The sequence below is a fragment of the Convolutriloba macropyga genome, chromosome 12 (assembly GCF_964194025.1).
Source record: "Convolutriloba macropyga chromosome 12, txConMacr16.3, whole genome shotgun sequence".
Taxonomy (NCBI): Eukaryota; Metazoa; Xenacoelomorpha; order Acoela; family Convolutidae; genus Convolutriloba; species Convolutriloba macropyga.
The window spans coordinates 46,521,069-46,537,482 of NC_134479.1; the positions used below are offsets into that span (position 1 = coordinate 46,521,069).

The window sequence follows — 16,414 nt, forward strand, 5'->3', positions numbered from 1 at the left end:
GTAACAGTCCAAAAGTGAACCAAAACCAGCCTTGCTATCGCTGTTTGTCAATTAAGAACACTCAATTTTTTCGCATGTTTTAGATCTAGATAATTTGCTAGTTAAGAGATTGAAAAAAGCTGTGTTTTCGATAATCATAGAATAAAAATAGCAAATAACGGCAAAATTTTTAATTCCCGACTACCGTCAATGGAAGTGAAAGTAAAACTAATTCCCATTGTAGTTTAACAAGATTGTGTTAATTGTTTTTGTTTGTGTAATTTCGTCAAATTTAATCAAAATGGACTAAAAAAGCTTTTTTCGGTCTATTTTTGATGAAAGAGTTTGACTTGTGAATTAATAAGGCGAAATTTAAGCCAAAGAATTAAATCCAAATATTATAAAGACTTATTGTCTCTAAAAATAAAATCAGAAATGTTTTTGTTAACAATTCTTGCATATTTTAGCAAAACTATCGGCACCAAAAATCACTTAAATTAGGGACCTTAAGGATGTGGCAATAAAAATTGACCACAAAACTAAACTTGATTTTATGTCTAGTTTTTCAATGCCGCCCTCTTTACCTTATCGGTTTATCAATCAGATGTTATGAGTTAAACTCTCCACCTATCAAAAACGGAGTCTGAAACCGGAATCCACCTTGAAATCGAAATCCACTGACCTCAAACTCATCAAATTAATTTTACCAGGGCTATATATGATTCTCATGAAATGTAACAAACATAGGAAATCACGTCTGGCATTCGGAAATCTTTTCACCTGTAAAATATCATTAGCTAATCATTAATTTCTCTGTATATTTTTTCATAGATGAGTACGACAAAATACGAGCTATTTTTCTGTTTAATTTTTATTCAAAGTGTTACAAAAGTCAACTGATTGAGTTGCTTTGACCCTTGCTCGAGACCACGGCATTGGTGTCCATACCAAGGGCGAACTGACAAACACTGGATCTGCAGAGTGCAAAGTAAGCTACCGCAACAATGACGTCTTTTGTTGCGAAATGTCACTAAGAAAATATAAAAGTCAAGACTAACACCATTGAAACCATAGTGGACGTACAATTGGCGATTTTTTTCGTATCTGCGGACTTGGCGAAACTCTTAAACGTAGCAGACTTATGAGTCCTCAGATCCTATAAGACACTCCGTTTGAGGAGATCAGAATAGAAAATCAAGTTTATCTTTCTGCTGATGAGCGAATACCTTCAGCAGAAAGGGCAAAACTTCAGTCCGCGATGCAAGGCGGAAGAAAATCAGAGGTTCAAATACCATAGGATCTCAGAGAAGAAGCAGTCTTTTTCGAATTCCAAAAATTCCAAACAGTCAAAAATCTAGTAAAATTGACTACTTGAGAGTTGAAGAGACTGCAAGATGCAAAACAGTCTTCGCAGTGTCGACAAAGGAAAAGTAGCTACCAATTGATGCTCTCAATTAGGTAAACATTGTTTCACTAATTCAGGCATTTGAACACGACTGAATTTTAGGTGAACATCTTCGTTTTCAAATAGTTATCTCATTTATTTGTTAACTGTTGCGGCTCATGAACTCATAGGCTCTTAAAAGTCAACTTTTGCAAGTGTTTACTAAACTTTGCCCAGACGAAGAAATTGCCAAATAAAAGTTGGTGATCTGAGGTTTCGTAAAAATTGAAAATAAAAAAATGTCACATTAAAAGTAAGGCATTTCAGTTAAGTCAATGATTTGTTTAACATTATGCAAATTAAACTGGATGGCGACTGAATTACAGAAATGTTTGTCCCGCGTTTAGTTTGACATTAGAAAATTGTCGTAAATTTTTTAGTTAAAAATTTGATGAAATTTTTGCCAATATATTTTTTCCCTACCGAGCACCTTTTGTGACAGAAATTTTTTTTCGATGCCATACAGTTGCAATAGAAAATAAAAAGGTACTGTTTGTCTTGTTCTGTGTATCTTTTTATTATGTACGGTTATGCCTACCACTCAATGGAATCGCTGAAATTTGAAAAAAAGAATTGAAAAAAAAATTATGAGGACAAATTTGGCAATCATGGTAAAATCATGCAAAGAAAACTTTGTAGGCAGTGTATGTAACCAGATATGGCTCAAGGATATGTTTGCCAAGAGGGCTCAGCGCAGGACTGTAAAATACAATGAAAGCTAATTTTAAACATAATTTAAAAAAACAGCTCGAAAACGAACACGTGTTATATATATGGCAGCTTTGTAGGATAGACAATCACTTCATGTTTTTATCTGTGTACTCAAATGATTGAAATTCATCATTACTATTTAATAATCAAGAGACTTCATAACTAAGGGAATCTTGTTTGCTCTAGTGACATAATAAACATATCATTTTTTTCACAGACAACCATTCAAATGACTAATTGATCCCATTAAAAACTTCATTATAACAAATTACAAATTGTATTCCAAAAAAAAACAACATTCACTGATAGCTAACTCTATTCCCAATTTCAGTTCACTTTGTTATTCGGAATGTTTATCTAGCTGATCCGAGTGCGCTGCGAATGTTGTCTTTACAACTCAAGAGGGTGTTTGCGTATCGTTTTCTGCATCTGATTAATCGATTTAGATTTTTCTACAAGTGCAGTTGGAGATCGCGTCGCGAATGACTATTTAGACTCCTGACCGCTACTATGAAGAACAATTGATTAAGATTGAGTTATCAGCAGAGTTATATCCATGAAATGAGAAGACTGAATATATATAGATTGATTCACAAAAAAAGAAATGATCACAAGTTAAGAAGAAGAAGAAGAAGAAAAACACTTTATTGTATTCCGTCGTCTGTCATTTATTATATTAACTGTTATCTAGAATACACAGTTTATATTAATAAATGAAGTGAGAAATGGAAAAGAGAGAATGTTTAGAGTCGGTTATGAAGATATTTAGATTCACAATTTTTTTCTCATCCTTCCTAATATTCAGGTGGGGGTTGTAATAATTGTACTTTTTATGTAATGCCCAAGTCGACAGCAAGGATGGCTTGTTTAAATTTTCTTTTCCGTGTTTGGTGAGAGCGCTTTAACATTTTATCAAACTCTACTGTTGGTCTTAGAGTGTTAACACGGCTAATAGTGCTAAAAAGTTATGATTTGGAGAGGTACAGGCTTTTTGCTTTTGTTGGAAGAAGCCACAGTTTTGTTCTGCTTTTTGTATTATATGAGAAATTTGGGAACTGGAGCGTTCTAAACGCTTTTGTGCTGTTTGTAACAAGTTGTGCTGCATAGCTAATGGACCGGTTTGATATTATTTGCTGGGCAGTGGGGATTGAATAAAATTGTTTCACCCTACGAAGTGACTTCTCTTTGTTCCTAATGGCCACACGACACCCCCAATTTATCTGTTTGTCTAGTTTAAGCAGGTTTTCTTTTGTGATACCTTTTAGTATGAGACATGGATAATGTATATGGCTCAATACAAGACTTTTCAGGAGAGCAATGAGAGTTGGTTCTGGCAGTGCACCTTGTAAGCTTTTGATAGCTTGAATCCCCGCTGCCATAGATTTAAGGATTTTGTTGATTTGTTCATCAAAACTTAAATGCCTGTCGAGCAATATGCCAAGGAATTTGACAATTTTTGATTGCTTCAATGATTTCCCTTCGACATTGAGTTCATGGTCTTTTATAGAGTCTGAGGCACGGGGTTTGCAAAAAATGCTAAACTGAGTTTTTGAAATATTGATCATCAGTTTGTTTGCACGGAAGAATTGAATGATTGAATGAAAATTTGTTTCCAGCTCTCTTATACTCATCTCAATAGTTTGCTTGGAGCATAACAAAGTTGTGTCATCAGCGTATTGTATAAGATTACAGTTATCCGAAACAGCTTTACACATATCATTAACGTAGATTATAAAGAGAAGCGGACCTAGGACCGTGCCTTGAGGCACCCCTTGAGTTGTTTTATACTCATCTGAAAAAACCCCGTTTAGTTTAACTCGCTGAGAGCGGTTTGTTAAAAACGAAGCCAGTAGCGCCACTGCACTTTCTTTGAAACCTATTGATCTCATTTTCATGTACAAAATATCGTCTGACAATGAATCGAATGCCTTAGAGAGGTCTAGGAACGCAGCAGCTGTTGGGATATTTTCATCTAGCTTCGTTCTAATGATCTCGCTGGTATAAAGTAAGGCATCAGTGGTTGAGTATCCTGCACGAAATCCAAATTGTTTATTAGTTAGGATTTTGTACTCAAAAAGATATTCATTAATCTGATCAGCTAAGAGTCGTTCAATAACTTTCGAGAGACATGGTGTCAAGGAAATGGGTCTATAGTTGGCAGGATCTTCAGGGTCATCTTTTTTAAAAATTGGTATCACATGGGCAGTTTTAAGTGTCGAAGGAAACGTGTTTTCACTTACACTGGAGTTAATTGCAAAAGTTAGGTGCGGCAGTATTGCGTTCATACCATCTCTTATTGCCCACATTGGTATTTTTGTGGGTCCTAGGGGTTTGTTAACGCTTAATTTGAGAATTGTGTCCCGAACCTCTCTTTGAGTCACAAAGCGAAAATTGAAAATTGAGTGATTTTCTGATGCTATGTTAGCATAGTACAACTCATTTGATTCCCCTTTATAGTCTCCTTGTGTTGTAAACCGGTAGTTTAGAGGGTTCACTATCTTTTTAGGTTCCGTAACTAGGTCTCCTAGTGCATTCTTTAGGGTTCCAATACTTGCTTCTACATTAAAACTGTTTCGAAGTGAGTTAATAAACTTCCAGCGCTTACTTGGTGTGTCTAAAATACTAAAATGTTCTTGACTTGATTTTATCCGATGTGATTTGAGGTAATTATTACATGTGTTGCGAGCCCTTTTGTAAGATAGGAATGTTTGCTCGCATTTGTTGTCAATAAAAGTTTTCATTTTTGATCTCTTTGTCTTTTCTCAAGTTTTCATATTCAGCTGATTTCGCAGGCAATGGAATACTCAATTTGGTTTGTTTTTTGAATCGCAATTCAAGGGGGGCGTGTTTTTGCAGGCAATGGGAGAAAATATCCTCGAAATTTTGAAATACGCGGCAGCTGGATTTCTTTGAGTACATGAGGAAACATGGTGCTCTCTCAAGATCGGATCGAAATCTGTTGCAGCTTTAGTTTTCCTTATTGAAAACAAGATTTGGTACTGCTTTTTGTTTCATGGTTCGCTCTGTATTGGTAACGAGCAACGTGATGTTATGATCCGCAGCAAATGGGGCATCGCAAATCAATGTCTTCTTTAAAACTTTTTTCTCTGAAATGATTTATAACTTTTTTCTCTGAAATGATTATAACTTTTTTCTCTGAAATGATTATAACTTTTTTCTCTAAAATGATTTATAATTTTTTTCTTTGAAATGATATATAACTTTTTTCTCTGAAATGATTTATAACTTTTTTCTCTGAAATGATTTATAAATTTTTTCTCTGAAATGATAATAACTTTTTTCTCTGAAATGGTAATCATGCGGAACGGCGGAAAAATAGAAATACTTACATCGTGAATAGACAGTATACTGACTGCAAAAATGAACAGATAAAAGCGAAGATGAAAATATGAACTAAACGAAAATAAATTTGAAATTGATCATAATACGATATGGGATATTGTTCCACAAGCCCATCCGTATGATACAATTTACCGTTAAAACGAAAGTAGAAAAAATTTTCACATTCTAGTCAGATTTGAAAAAAGAGGAGTCTAATCATATAACAGGGTTCGTAAGAGCCTAATTTTAGAGTTACAAGGGAAAATGAAACGCAGGCTCAGAAAGAATTACATGGACTAGTACTTAGAACTTTAGCAATTTCGCAATTTAGCAGTTTTTCAGGGCTCCCGTATCTTTCAAAAACAGCATCAAACCAGTAATTGGAGCTGAATTTTCAAAAGAATTTTTAAAACCGTTATCATACAACAAAAGTTTGCTCAATTTTCTTGAAATGAAACTGAACCAAAGCCCTTAACTGTCACACATTATCAGATGAATCCGCTGTCAGCTCTTCTATAAAACTAATCTGCAGATATATTTAGAGACAAGATGTCAATAGTAGGTATCCCAAACACAGAAATCTATCTGCCAGAAGACAAATGCCTTCCGAGCAACTTAGTGCAGTTTCAGCTCACTGTTTTGAACGAGCGTTTCTTTATATAATTTGTGCTTAAATGTGATCTTCGAATTTTTTATTGCAAAATTTTGAGTTTTGAGATGTATGTTTAAATTACAAGTAGTATTGACGTGGGGTTTTAAGACACTATCATAGAGAACAAATGGTGTAATTGACAATACTTGATCTCACAATTCCAATAAGATTGAATTTAAAAATATTTTAAATTGCCTAGCTATCTGGCATCTTAATTTCAGTTCCTTTGTTAAACGATATGCTTATCAAGCTGATCCGATTGCGCTGCGAATGTTGTCTTTGCAACTCAAGATGTAGTTTGCATGGCGTTTGCTGCTTCTGGTTAGTGAATTTAACTTTTACTATAAGTGTAGTCGAAGATCGCCTCGCGAATGACTATTTTGAAGAACAATTAATTAAGATTGAATTATCAACAGAGTTGTTTCAATGATATGAGAAGAATGTCAATATTTACCGATTGATTCAAAAAAAGAAGCGAAATGATCACAAGTTGATCATGCGGAACGGCAGAAATACAGAAGTGTTTACATCGTGAATAGACAGTATTCATCCTGTCTACGTATATGAACAAATTAAATGCAAGATCAAAAAATGAACTAAACAAATTTAAGGTCAACATTGTACTAATTACGATATGCTATTTGTTTCCAATATCCTATCCGTATGATAATTCCCTTGTTGTGAGAAAATCATAATGTGCACTACAAAAAATTAAAATCAGAAAAATACTAAATAATTACCGTTTACATAGTATTACTTTTTTAATTTAATAAAAAAACATATGAAGTTTTTGGTTTCTCAATACAGCTTTGATCAGAATGGTCACCATCACATTGTTCGGTCTCGTTGACCGTCACTTCCCTTTCGTTTGGGTTGTTGGGGTGCGGATCGCACATCCATCTCTCGTTCGGATTGCGAGGGGAGCAAGTGCCAATTAAAGTTGGGCTCGTGTCTGGAATCGATCGTTATATCCTTGTGTGCTATAAATATTTTCTTATATCGTCCGCGTTTTTTGCCTTTGAGGTATGCGAGTGTTAGTTTTTTTGCTTTGACCTTTGTTTCGTCTGACAGATGATGATTCGGAATCTGAAGTGTCACCTGCTGGAGCCGCCTGTTTTGGATTTTCTTAGTATAAGAGTTAATTGCTAAGCAGATGATGATGATGAGGCAGAGGGTTGGGGAGTTGGCGCGGCAATCGAATGTTGTAGACTGAAATGAAGAATTTGTTTAAGTTCATGCCTGTTTTCGAAAGCATCGTCATATTTGTGGTTTTGTTTAGGAATCCTCAATTTCAATGTTTTTGCTACATTGCTGGTAGTTGAGATGCAAGACGGGAAGAAGAAGCAATACTGACATCATCTGATTGCTTGCAAGATCTTTTGATTTTCTTACATCATGATTTTTTTTCAGAACAGGTCTTTCTCGTGGTTTGCAGTTCTTGTTCCATAGTTTCTTCAATATTTTTGGGTGATGTTTATCCGCATACTGGAGCAAAGTTGTTGAGCTTTCCTCTTTAGTTGCAAATCTGGCAATAACTTAGTTTCTGACGCGCCGTTCTGCCCTATTGGGCTCCTTGATAAAACCTATTGTGGGGCTTATTTTGTAAACTGTACTTCACTTCAGGGTGTGAGCACATTCTATAAGCCATCTAATTTTCTTTTCTGTCCGCGATTTGCGTTAACTTGAACATTGCACACGCTCTCAGTTCTAAGAGTCGGTTGGTAAATGCGATCTGACGAAACTAGACAATTCTCATCTTTCTGCATTTGCTCCTGGCGTCCATTAGCTTTAGCTTTTGCGGCGCAAATTACCTTCTCGACTTCAAGACCACTGCACATGCCAATATCTGCCCAATGCTCATCAGTGAGATACGAACCAGGGCTATTTATCTTCACCTAAATAGTGTTGGAATTTTTTCTTGTAAATATGGGTTTTGCAATCTGGTTTAGTTGATGTATTTGAAACTTCTGTATTACTTTTTCTGTCAAAGCGTCCCGCAATTTGTAATTTTGGGTCAATTTGTAGTCAGGGTTGCAGCTGTTGTTTTTGTTTAGTTATTCGTGGTTTCTGAATAATTATATTTTTTGCGTGTTTTCTATTAAAAATGTTTAATTAGATGCATGTTGTACATTAGATGTGTATTGCCTGTTTTATTTCATGTTGTTTTAAATTAAAATACTGAAGTTTCAAACATAACTAATGTATTTTTGCTGTTTGAATGAGACGTTCTTCTAATCAATGGATCTTGGGACTCCGTGATTTTACATATAAATATAGAACAATAATACAATAATTTTTAATTAGCATTGATAGATACTCTAAATATCTACTGCAGAAATAGTCAAAAACGCATTCAGCCTAAATGTCAATAAGTTCTTAAATGTATATACATATTTATATTAATACATAATATATATATATATATATATATATATATATATATATATATATATATATAGATATATATTGAGTAATTTAGTGACTTTTGGTCTAATTGCGTTATAGACTATTCCTGCACTAAGTTATTCAGCACTAAGTTATTCAGAGTATCTATCAATGCAGTTTAAAAATTATTGTTCTATTTTTCATTTAGAATAGGGCTGCCAAACTCTGTTTGATTTTCCTCGTTTGGTTCTTTTCATTTAGTTAATGGTGTCCATTTGCTATGCAAAAGCACTTGTTTTAAATTTTTACCGAATATGGCCCATATCTTAACAATGGTCCTAGAGGATGACAAGGTTGTGCCAGATTTGGTAAAATGTGTACAGATCAAAGCAATGGTCGTAGTCGCTTGAGGGCATTTGGGAGAGGAATTGCAAAAACCGCTGATGTTTTGCTTTCGATTGTCAAAATACCTGTTTGTGTTAATTTGTAACCCAGCCATACTATTTCAGGCTTATCGAAATGACATTGTTGTAAGTTGATGCGCAAACCATCATTTACCTTTATCATGCATTTGGTCACAAATTTATTGTGTTCGGATTCTTGTCCGGCGCTGACTATTATAATTTAATCTAAAAATCAACATGTTTTTTGGAAACCTATGGATGTGTAGTCCATTGCTTTCTGGATTTCTGCTGACATGTCAGTTAAACAACAGAGTCCAGTTTTCAATTTTAGGTTCCTGTTGATGACATATGATGTTAAAACCGCACTTTTTAGCTGTATCTTTATGTAGTTTTAACTGGCTATATGCGTATTTTATGACCAAGTTTGAAACAAAAGCCTCTTGACCTTTTTGTGTTTCTGTTAGATGTTTTGACTTTGAACCACTTAACAATTCTGTTTTGGGCATTTGGTATTTGTTTTTGTGGATGGATTTATATAAATTTGTAGAACCTAATGCTAATTTTAATTAATGATCTTTCTTCACTGTGATAACGATTGGAGAATTGAAGTTTTCGTCAGAACAGTTGGATAGGTTCTGAATATGGCCCTCGTATTGCAATCTGCTGATTTCAAAAATATCTAGGTTGCAGATTGCTTGGAACGCGTAGACCCTTTTAGCGCTATGATCTGTACTTTTGGTAAAATTTTGGTTTAACGAAGTGTGTCGTTGACAATTCAGTTCAAAAAACTAACTCGGAAAAATGGGACGCAACTGCCTGGTATCATTAACTGATTTACCCTTTGTTGCCTCTTGTTGCACAATTGCAAGTCCAAGACTACCCAAGAGGTCCCAGCCAACCTTGTTCTTGTTGCCATCGTCTACTAATGTTAGTACTAGTGTATTATCGATTTTCCAATCTTTGTATGTGACATCAGTTGTTTGTTTTCCGATGAATTTAAATTGTTCATTGGAAAATGATCCAAGTCTTTTTCATCTTTAGTGTTGATCCATTGAGCTGACGACGTGTTTGTTAGTGTGTTATTTAATAATATGGCGTTTAACAATTATGTTTCATACAACACCAGAATCGATAGTCGATATTGAGTAACTGCTGCCAAATTAGATTTTTGCATTGAGAGGCTCTAGTTTAAGTGCTGTTTATTTGCTGTTTCGTCATCTTTTCGAGGGTGTTTTGATTTTGGTTGTCGTTTGTTTGTTGTGGTGGTAGTGTTTGAGCTTGGGCCCATTTTTTTTCTCCACATCTTTGCAAAATGAATTGAAATTCCTTTTTTGCGGAACAATTTTGTTTGTGGTTGTAGGTCCAACGATGTCTACAGCTGCGGCAGTTATTCGTATTGCAAATTTGATTAGAGGCAATCGCGTTACGATTATAGCCTTGTTGTTGTTGGTGGAAAATTTTGTTGCGATTTCAAATTTGGTAGTTTTTGGCGATGTTTACGGATTGGCTATTGTTCCATTTTTGATTGTATTGTTGTTGGCTTTGTGTACACATTTCCATATAGATGGTTATTTCCAAAGCTTTAACAGGTGTACCGTTTCCTTGAGAAGTTCCTTTTGCGTATCATAGTCCAACATATTGATAATATAAGTATCACGAATGAGAATAGTTTCTTTATCTCCTAAGCTGCAAATTTCAGCCTGCCCAATAAGATCTCCGTAGAAACTTTCAACTGATTCCTTCAGTACCTACACAAAATTATAGGAGAATTGATGCTTTCTGTTTGCAAGTTTCCAGTGGTTCGTCAGTTTAATGGAGAACTCCAATCTCTTTATTTTTCTTACAGCGGTTTTACCAGTTTACTTTGAGCTCGTGATTTAGTAATTTGCGATCCCGTTCCGTTGCTTGTGTGTGACTCTCAACGGGTTCTTTGTAGGTTGCTTCTGATGGGTAGTCAATTGGCAGTTGTACCATTCAAAAGGTTCTCTAAATGAATGCCTTCTTTCGCCAGAAGTGTAGGTTTCCACTGTTGGCTCCAATTTTCCCAAGATACAGTTGGAGATTTGAGAAGAATGAAAATAGATACAGATTGATTCACAAAAAGAAATGAAATGATGAGAAGTTGATCATGCGGAACGGCAGAAATACAGAAGTAGACAGTATCCATACTGTCTACGTTTATGAAGAGATTAATTTGAAGATCAAAATATGAAATAAATAAAATAAGGGTCAACATTGGTCTCCTAAATACGATATGCGATTTGTCTCCAATATCCTATCCGTCTGATATTTCCCCTTTTGTGAGGAAATGATAGTTTACACAATACAAAACTAAAATTCAAAAACCACTAAATTTTTACCGTTTACATAGTATTATTATATTAATTTAAAAAATAAGCTTATGAAGTTTTTTGTTTTCTCAGTATCGTTTTAATCAGATTAGTCATCATCACATTGTTTGGTCTCGTAGACCGTCTTTCCCTTTCAGATTATCAGATAAATGCGCTGGCGGCGCTTCTGTAAAACGTTTCTGTAGATATACTTAGAGAAAACAATATCAATACTAAGCGTCCCAAACACTAAGCAACCGGGGTGGATGAATGCATATCTCCACGTGGTGGCCCCCTGGACGCCCTGCAGCCAGCTGGGTGACAAAAGACATTCACCGAGGCCTGAGACTCTGCCCAAAGCTCAGATTGGAAGTGGCGACTCCTGTCAAAGCAGCCAAGAAACCACAATGCTCACACGAAATAAAGATTACTCCATTAAAACTATGTGCGCAGCGGGCACTGGGATGCCCACCCACGCTGCAGTGGGCCGACAGGTAAAGACAGCGAACCCAACCTTCACGCCCACACCTGCGAAAGAGACAATCTCTGTCGCAATTTGGAATGTTCGCAGACTTTTGCGGCCTGAAAGCAAACCCTTGCTCGCCGGCAGCCTCTGTAACCGCGGTGTGACAGTGGCTTGCCTCCAGGAAACCCGTTTACCGATAGACGATGCATGCGTCATCCAAGACTCAAACGGTATGCCCTCATACAAACTCTTCACTTCAGGTGAAGAAAAATATGGTCTTCACGGTGTCGGCATTGCAATTCAGCTGAAGCTAGCCAACTGTGTGATGTTCTGGCGTCCTTTGGTCCCCTCCCCGGCTATGCCATTTGAGACTCTCAGCAAAACCATTTCCCATCTCTCTTATTTGCGCCTACCGCTGACCCATAAGTCAATGAGACCTTCTAGGCGCCCCCCTCCCGACTGAGAAAGCAGCCATCGGAAGTTTCACTCTGTGGGGCGGAAATGATAACGGAGAAGGCCTAGCCCAGATGGCCCTGGCTAGAGGGCTCCTTGTCACCAACACAACCTTCAAGAAAAATCCCCGTGCCCTGGTCACCTGGTTGTCCAATGACCACCGAACGAAAAATCAGTTTGACTACATCTTGGTCAAACAATGGTGGCGTTCTTCAGTCCTTAATGTTGCCTCTACACGGCACAACACTGTCCTGGACTCAGATCATAGGATACTCTTGGCCAAGATCCGTTTCAAGCTGAAAGCCTATACCAAGAAGGTCCGCCAGAGCAACCTCGACATGGCTTCCCATCAGATCCCAGCTGTCCTTGACGGCTACAGGGACTCTCTCGGCTCGCATCTCCCAACATCGCTGGATGACAATATCGAGACGGCGTAATCCTCAATCCGCAAGGCAATGTAAGCAGCTGCAACGAGATCCCTACCAAAGAAGGGACCAGCCCATAGGCCCTGGCTATCGCCCGGGTCACTGGCTCTCATAGCCAAGAGATCCAAATGCCGCTCGAGGAAGATGCTGAAAAATGCCAGAAAGCAGTCAAGAAAAGCAGTCAAGAAGTCAAGAAAAATGCCAGAAAAGCAGTCAGTCGGAGCAATAGCTGGCAAACGCTTCACATGCAGCGAAATGCTGAAGAATTTCAACGGCCAACCAATCGCTGACAGCAATGACAAGATCGAAGCATGGGCAGCTTATTTCGGGTCACTCCTGAATAATTCTGTCAAGGACTCAGCATATATCAACCCGCTAGTCTCTGATGCCCTTGCGAAAGTCGACGATTCCGCCCCAAGTATTGCAGGTGTTACCTCTGCGCTCAAAACACTCAAAACAAGTAAAGCTGCTGGCACCGACCAGCTGCCTCCCGAACTTTTTAAGTTTGCAGCCGACGAGCTCGCACTAACTCTGTCGGATCTGTTCGGGAAGATATGGAGAGGTACAGACATCCAGTGTGATTGAAAAGCTGCCATTGTTGTCCCTGTGCACAAAAAGGAAGACAAGGCCCTCTGCTCCAACTATCGGGGCATCTCTCTCCTGAACATTGCGATCAAGATACTTGAAATAGTGATGCGCAAGAGAATTGAACCGGTCTATGCCTCCCTTTCGCGCAAGAATCAGGAAGGCTTCAAATGGGGTGTTGGTTGCAGAGACCAAATTTTCTCCCATAGACAAATTCTGGAGCAGAGAAACCAGTTTCACCGCCTCACATCTGTGGCGTTCGTCGATTTCAAAGCAGCCTTCGACCGTGTTAACCGCGAGTGCTTATGGAAGATTGCTGCAAGCCTTGGCCTTCCCAACAAAGTGATATGTGTGCTACGTGCGATGTACACAGAGAGCCGGAGCCAAGCTACATTGTACAACGCGACATCGCGATACTTTCGCCAGGGCTCTATTCTGGCGCCTTTTCTGTTCAACTTAGTCATCGACCATATCATGATCTCCGCGCTTCGAAGTGGTAAGTTTGGTGCCAGCCTGGACGACACCGCCATGGCAGATCTTGACTACGCTGATGATATTGCATTAGTAGATGACAACATTTATGACATCCAAAGACTTCTTGATGCCCTTAACATTGAAGCCGAGTCCTGTTGCCTAAAAATTAACTTAAAGAAGACTGAAATCTGCAGCAACCAAGAAGACGCCACCCTTTCCTGCAAGGGCGTCCAACTCAATCTGGTTGAACACTTGACAAATCTGGAGAGCTCGATCCAACTAAACGGCGATATAGCCCGAGAAATGAAGTCTCGCATTGGCCGAGCCCCCCAGAGCTACAAGCACCTTGATAAGTTCTGGTGCATGAAAAATATCCCGCGCTCCCTGAGATCAAATTCTACAACGCCTGTATCACCAATTTGCTTCTCTACTCCTGCAAAACTTGGCAGCTCCGAGCCTCAGAGCTCAAAAGTCGGTGATGTGGATTCGACGAGAGGCGCCGGCGAAGAACTCTTGGAGACCCCACAGTTACCAGCAACTTCGACGTCTCCATCAAACGTGGACGCTTGAGGTGGTTTGGTCACGTTCTTAGGATGCCCCGGGACAGTTTCCCCAAGGCCACCCTTGAGTTTGTTAAGGGGCCCTCTTGGAAACGGCCACCTGGAGAAGCATCGTGTGCGAGGAACTGAAACAACACCTCAAGCCCCCAACGATGTCTCACAAAAAGTGGAATGAAGAGTGGTTCACCATTGGCAAAGAAACTGCTGTACACCGGCCGCAATGGAGAGCTCTTATTCGTGACAGTTGTGGCGGGTAATGGTCGACCCAGACTGAAAAGCCCGATGATGATGATGATGATGATGATGATGATGATGATGATGATGATGATGATGATGATGATGATGATCTGCCAGAAGACAAAATGCCTTCCGAGCAACCGTATGCAGCGTTAACTCACTGTTTAAACGTGTGCTTCTTTTTTTAATATGTGCTTAAATGTGCTGTTTGATTTTTTGTTGCATACTTTGGAGTTTTGAGATGTATGTTTAAGTTACAGGTAGTATTGACAATGTGTTTTAAGGACCCCTCGAAGACAAGTAATGGTGAAATCAGCACTACTTGATCTCACAAATTTAATTTACCGATAAATTAACACTAAGTTATTCAAAAGGCGGCGTCGTGACCATTTATGGTTGGTTCATGGCATAAGTGTATGAAATAAATGCTCTCCTGGATGCAATACATGATATTTTGGATTCCATATTTTGGACAAACAAGGATGCCATTCAAATTTTCTTGGATGACATACAGGAGCCAGCAACAAGGTAGTGTTTGTGATGTACCCTATTTGTTTTTGTGCGTTCACACTAACCCCACCTTGGTTTTCTTGAAGCGCAAAAAAATTACGAAAAACTTGGCAACCGTGGTCAGATAATGCAACGCATGGAGTCGTATATGTCATATCGACATGGTTGCCAAGAAGGTTCTATTTTGAACTGTAGTAATCAAAGAAAGCTAATTGTGATCATGATTTTTTTTTCAGAAAACGAGCTCAACACGTCAGTGATGACGGTTGACTATCAATTTCATTACTGCGATACTCAGATAAATTTCTTCAATAATATCCCTATTTTCAAAATAGTCAACACAAACAAGAAGTAACAGAATCTTATTTGGTGAAGGAAGAGAGGCTATCATCGTTTTTGCACGTTTTTGTTCCCTGTTTTTTGTCCATTCATACCATCAAAGGGGCTGTCATACGGCATTGGATACCTTTCATGTATCCATATCCGTATTTTAAATTATTTGTCATTATAAGTTCATTTGAAGGGCGAATGCCATTTAAGTTCAAGTTGATGCTCACTTCCTCCCACTTTTGCAGTTTAGTCTGTTCATTCTGTCTATACAGGATATATCCATTCACGTTGTAAATAAATCTGATTTTGCTTCCTGTATGTATGATCAAACACTGAACAAACTCATTTCTTAATATGTATCAATCTTAATCTTCACTCTTCCAATTTGCAACGCTAACGCTCAGTTTAATTTAATTTCCTCCAATCGCTTCTCATTTGAGCTCAATAGATTGAAACTAGTCAATCGCACCGCGATTGCCTATTCGAGAACGTAACTAGTTGAAAGTAAAAGCCAAACCTACCATTCGCGGCGCAAGTGCCTAATTCCACTTGTACTAAGCACTTGCAACACAATTGACTGTTCTCAGTGTATACGAGTACAACATGGCGCAGTCAGCAACGGACTCAAAGAAAACGCCACTTCACATAGAAGCCTTTTGGGAAAAACCAACAGCAACACCCCCTCTGACGTGGGACAAATGGACGCAGCAATGGAAACTGGCTCTACTCGTCAAGGAAGGGATACAATTAGATACTTTGTTGAATGATCCTCCTGCAACAGTGACTTACTCACCCGAACCCACGTACGAAGAACCGGTAGAGAATCACACTCAAGCGACAGAAAGAGATCGTAAAGTACGAAATCAACAACTGAAAGTAAACTGGCAAAACCGTTGCAAAAAGGCCGAAGAAATTGGGATTCTCTGTGGAGACAAACCATGGGGAATCTGCAAACAAAAGACGATATCGTTGCTCTATCTGAGCATTGGAACAGAGGGAAGACGAATTTTCAAGAGTAAATACATCCACTTTCAAATTGAGAAACAACCTTTTAAAGATTTGTGGCGGGCAATGGAGGACTCTTTCACAAAGGTTCGTAATATAACCTATGATCGCTTCGTTTTCTA

The 16,414-nt window shown here is 38.2% G+C and overlaps 1 protein-coding gene across 1 annotated transcript; it reads left to right on the forward strand.

The window, feature by feature from the left end:
* Positions 1 to 13,284: 13,284 nt before the first annotated feature.
* On the forward strand, positions 13,285 to 14,220 carry LOC142350513 (uncharacterized). Its single transcript, XM_075402362.1, has one exon. The coding sequence runs from the start codon at positions 13,285 to 13,287 to the stop codon at positions 14,218 to 14,220; it is 936 nt and encodes a 311-aa protein (XP_075258477.1).
* The last annotated feature ends 2,194 nt before the right edge of the window (positions 14,221 to 16,414 follow it).

Coding starts and splice junctions, on each gene's coding strand:
- LOC142350513 (XM_075402362.1), top strand. CDS start 13,285: ATGCGCAAGAGAATTGAACCGGTCTATGCCTCCCTTTCGCGCAAGAAT.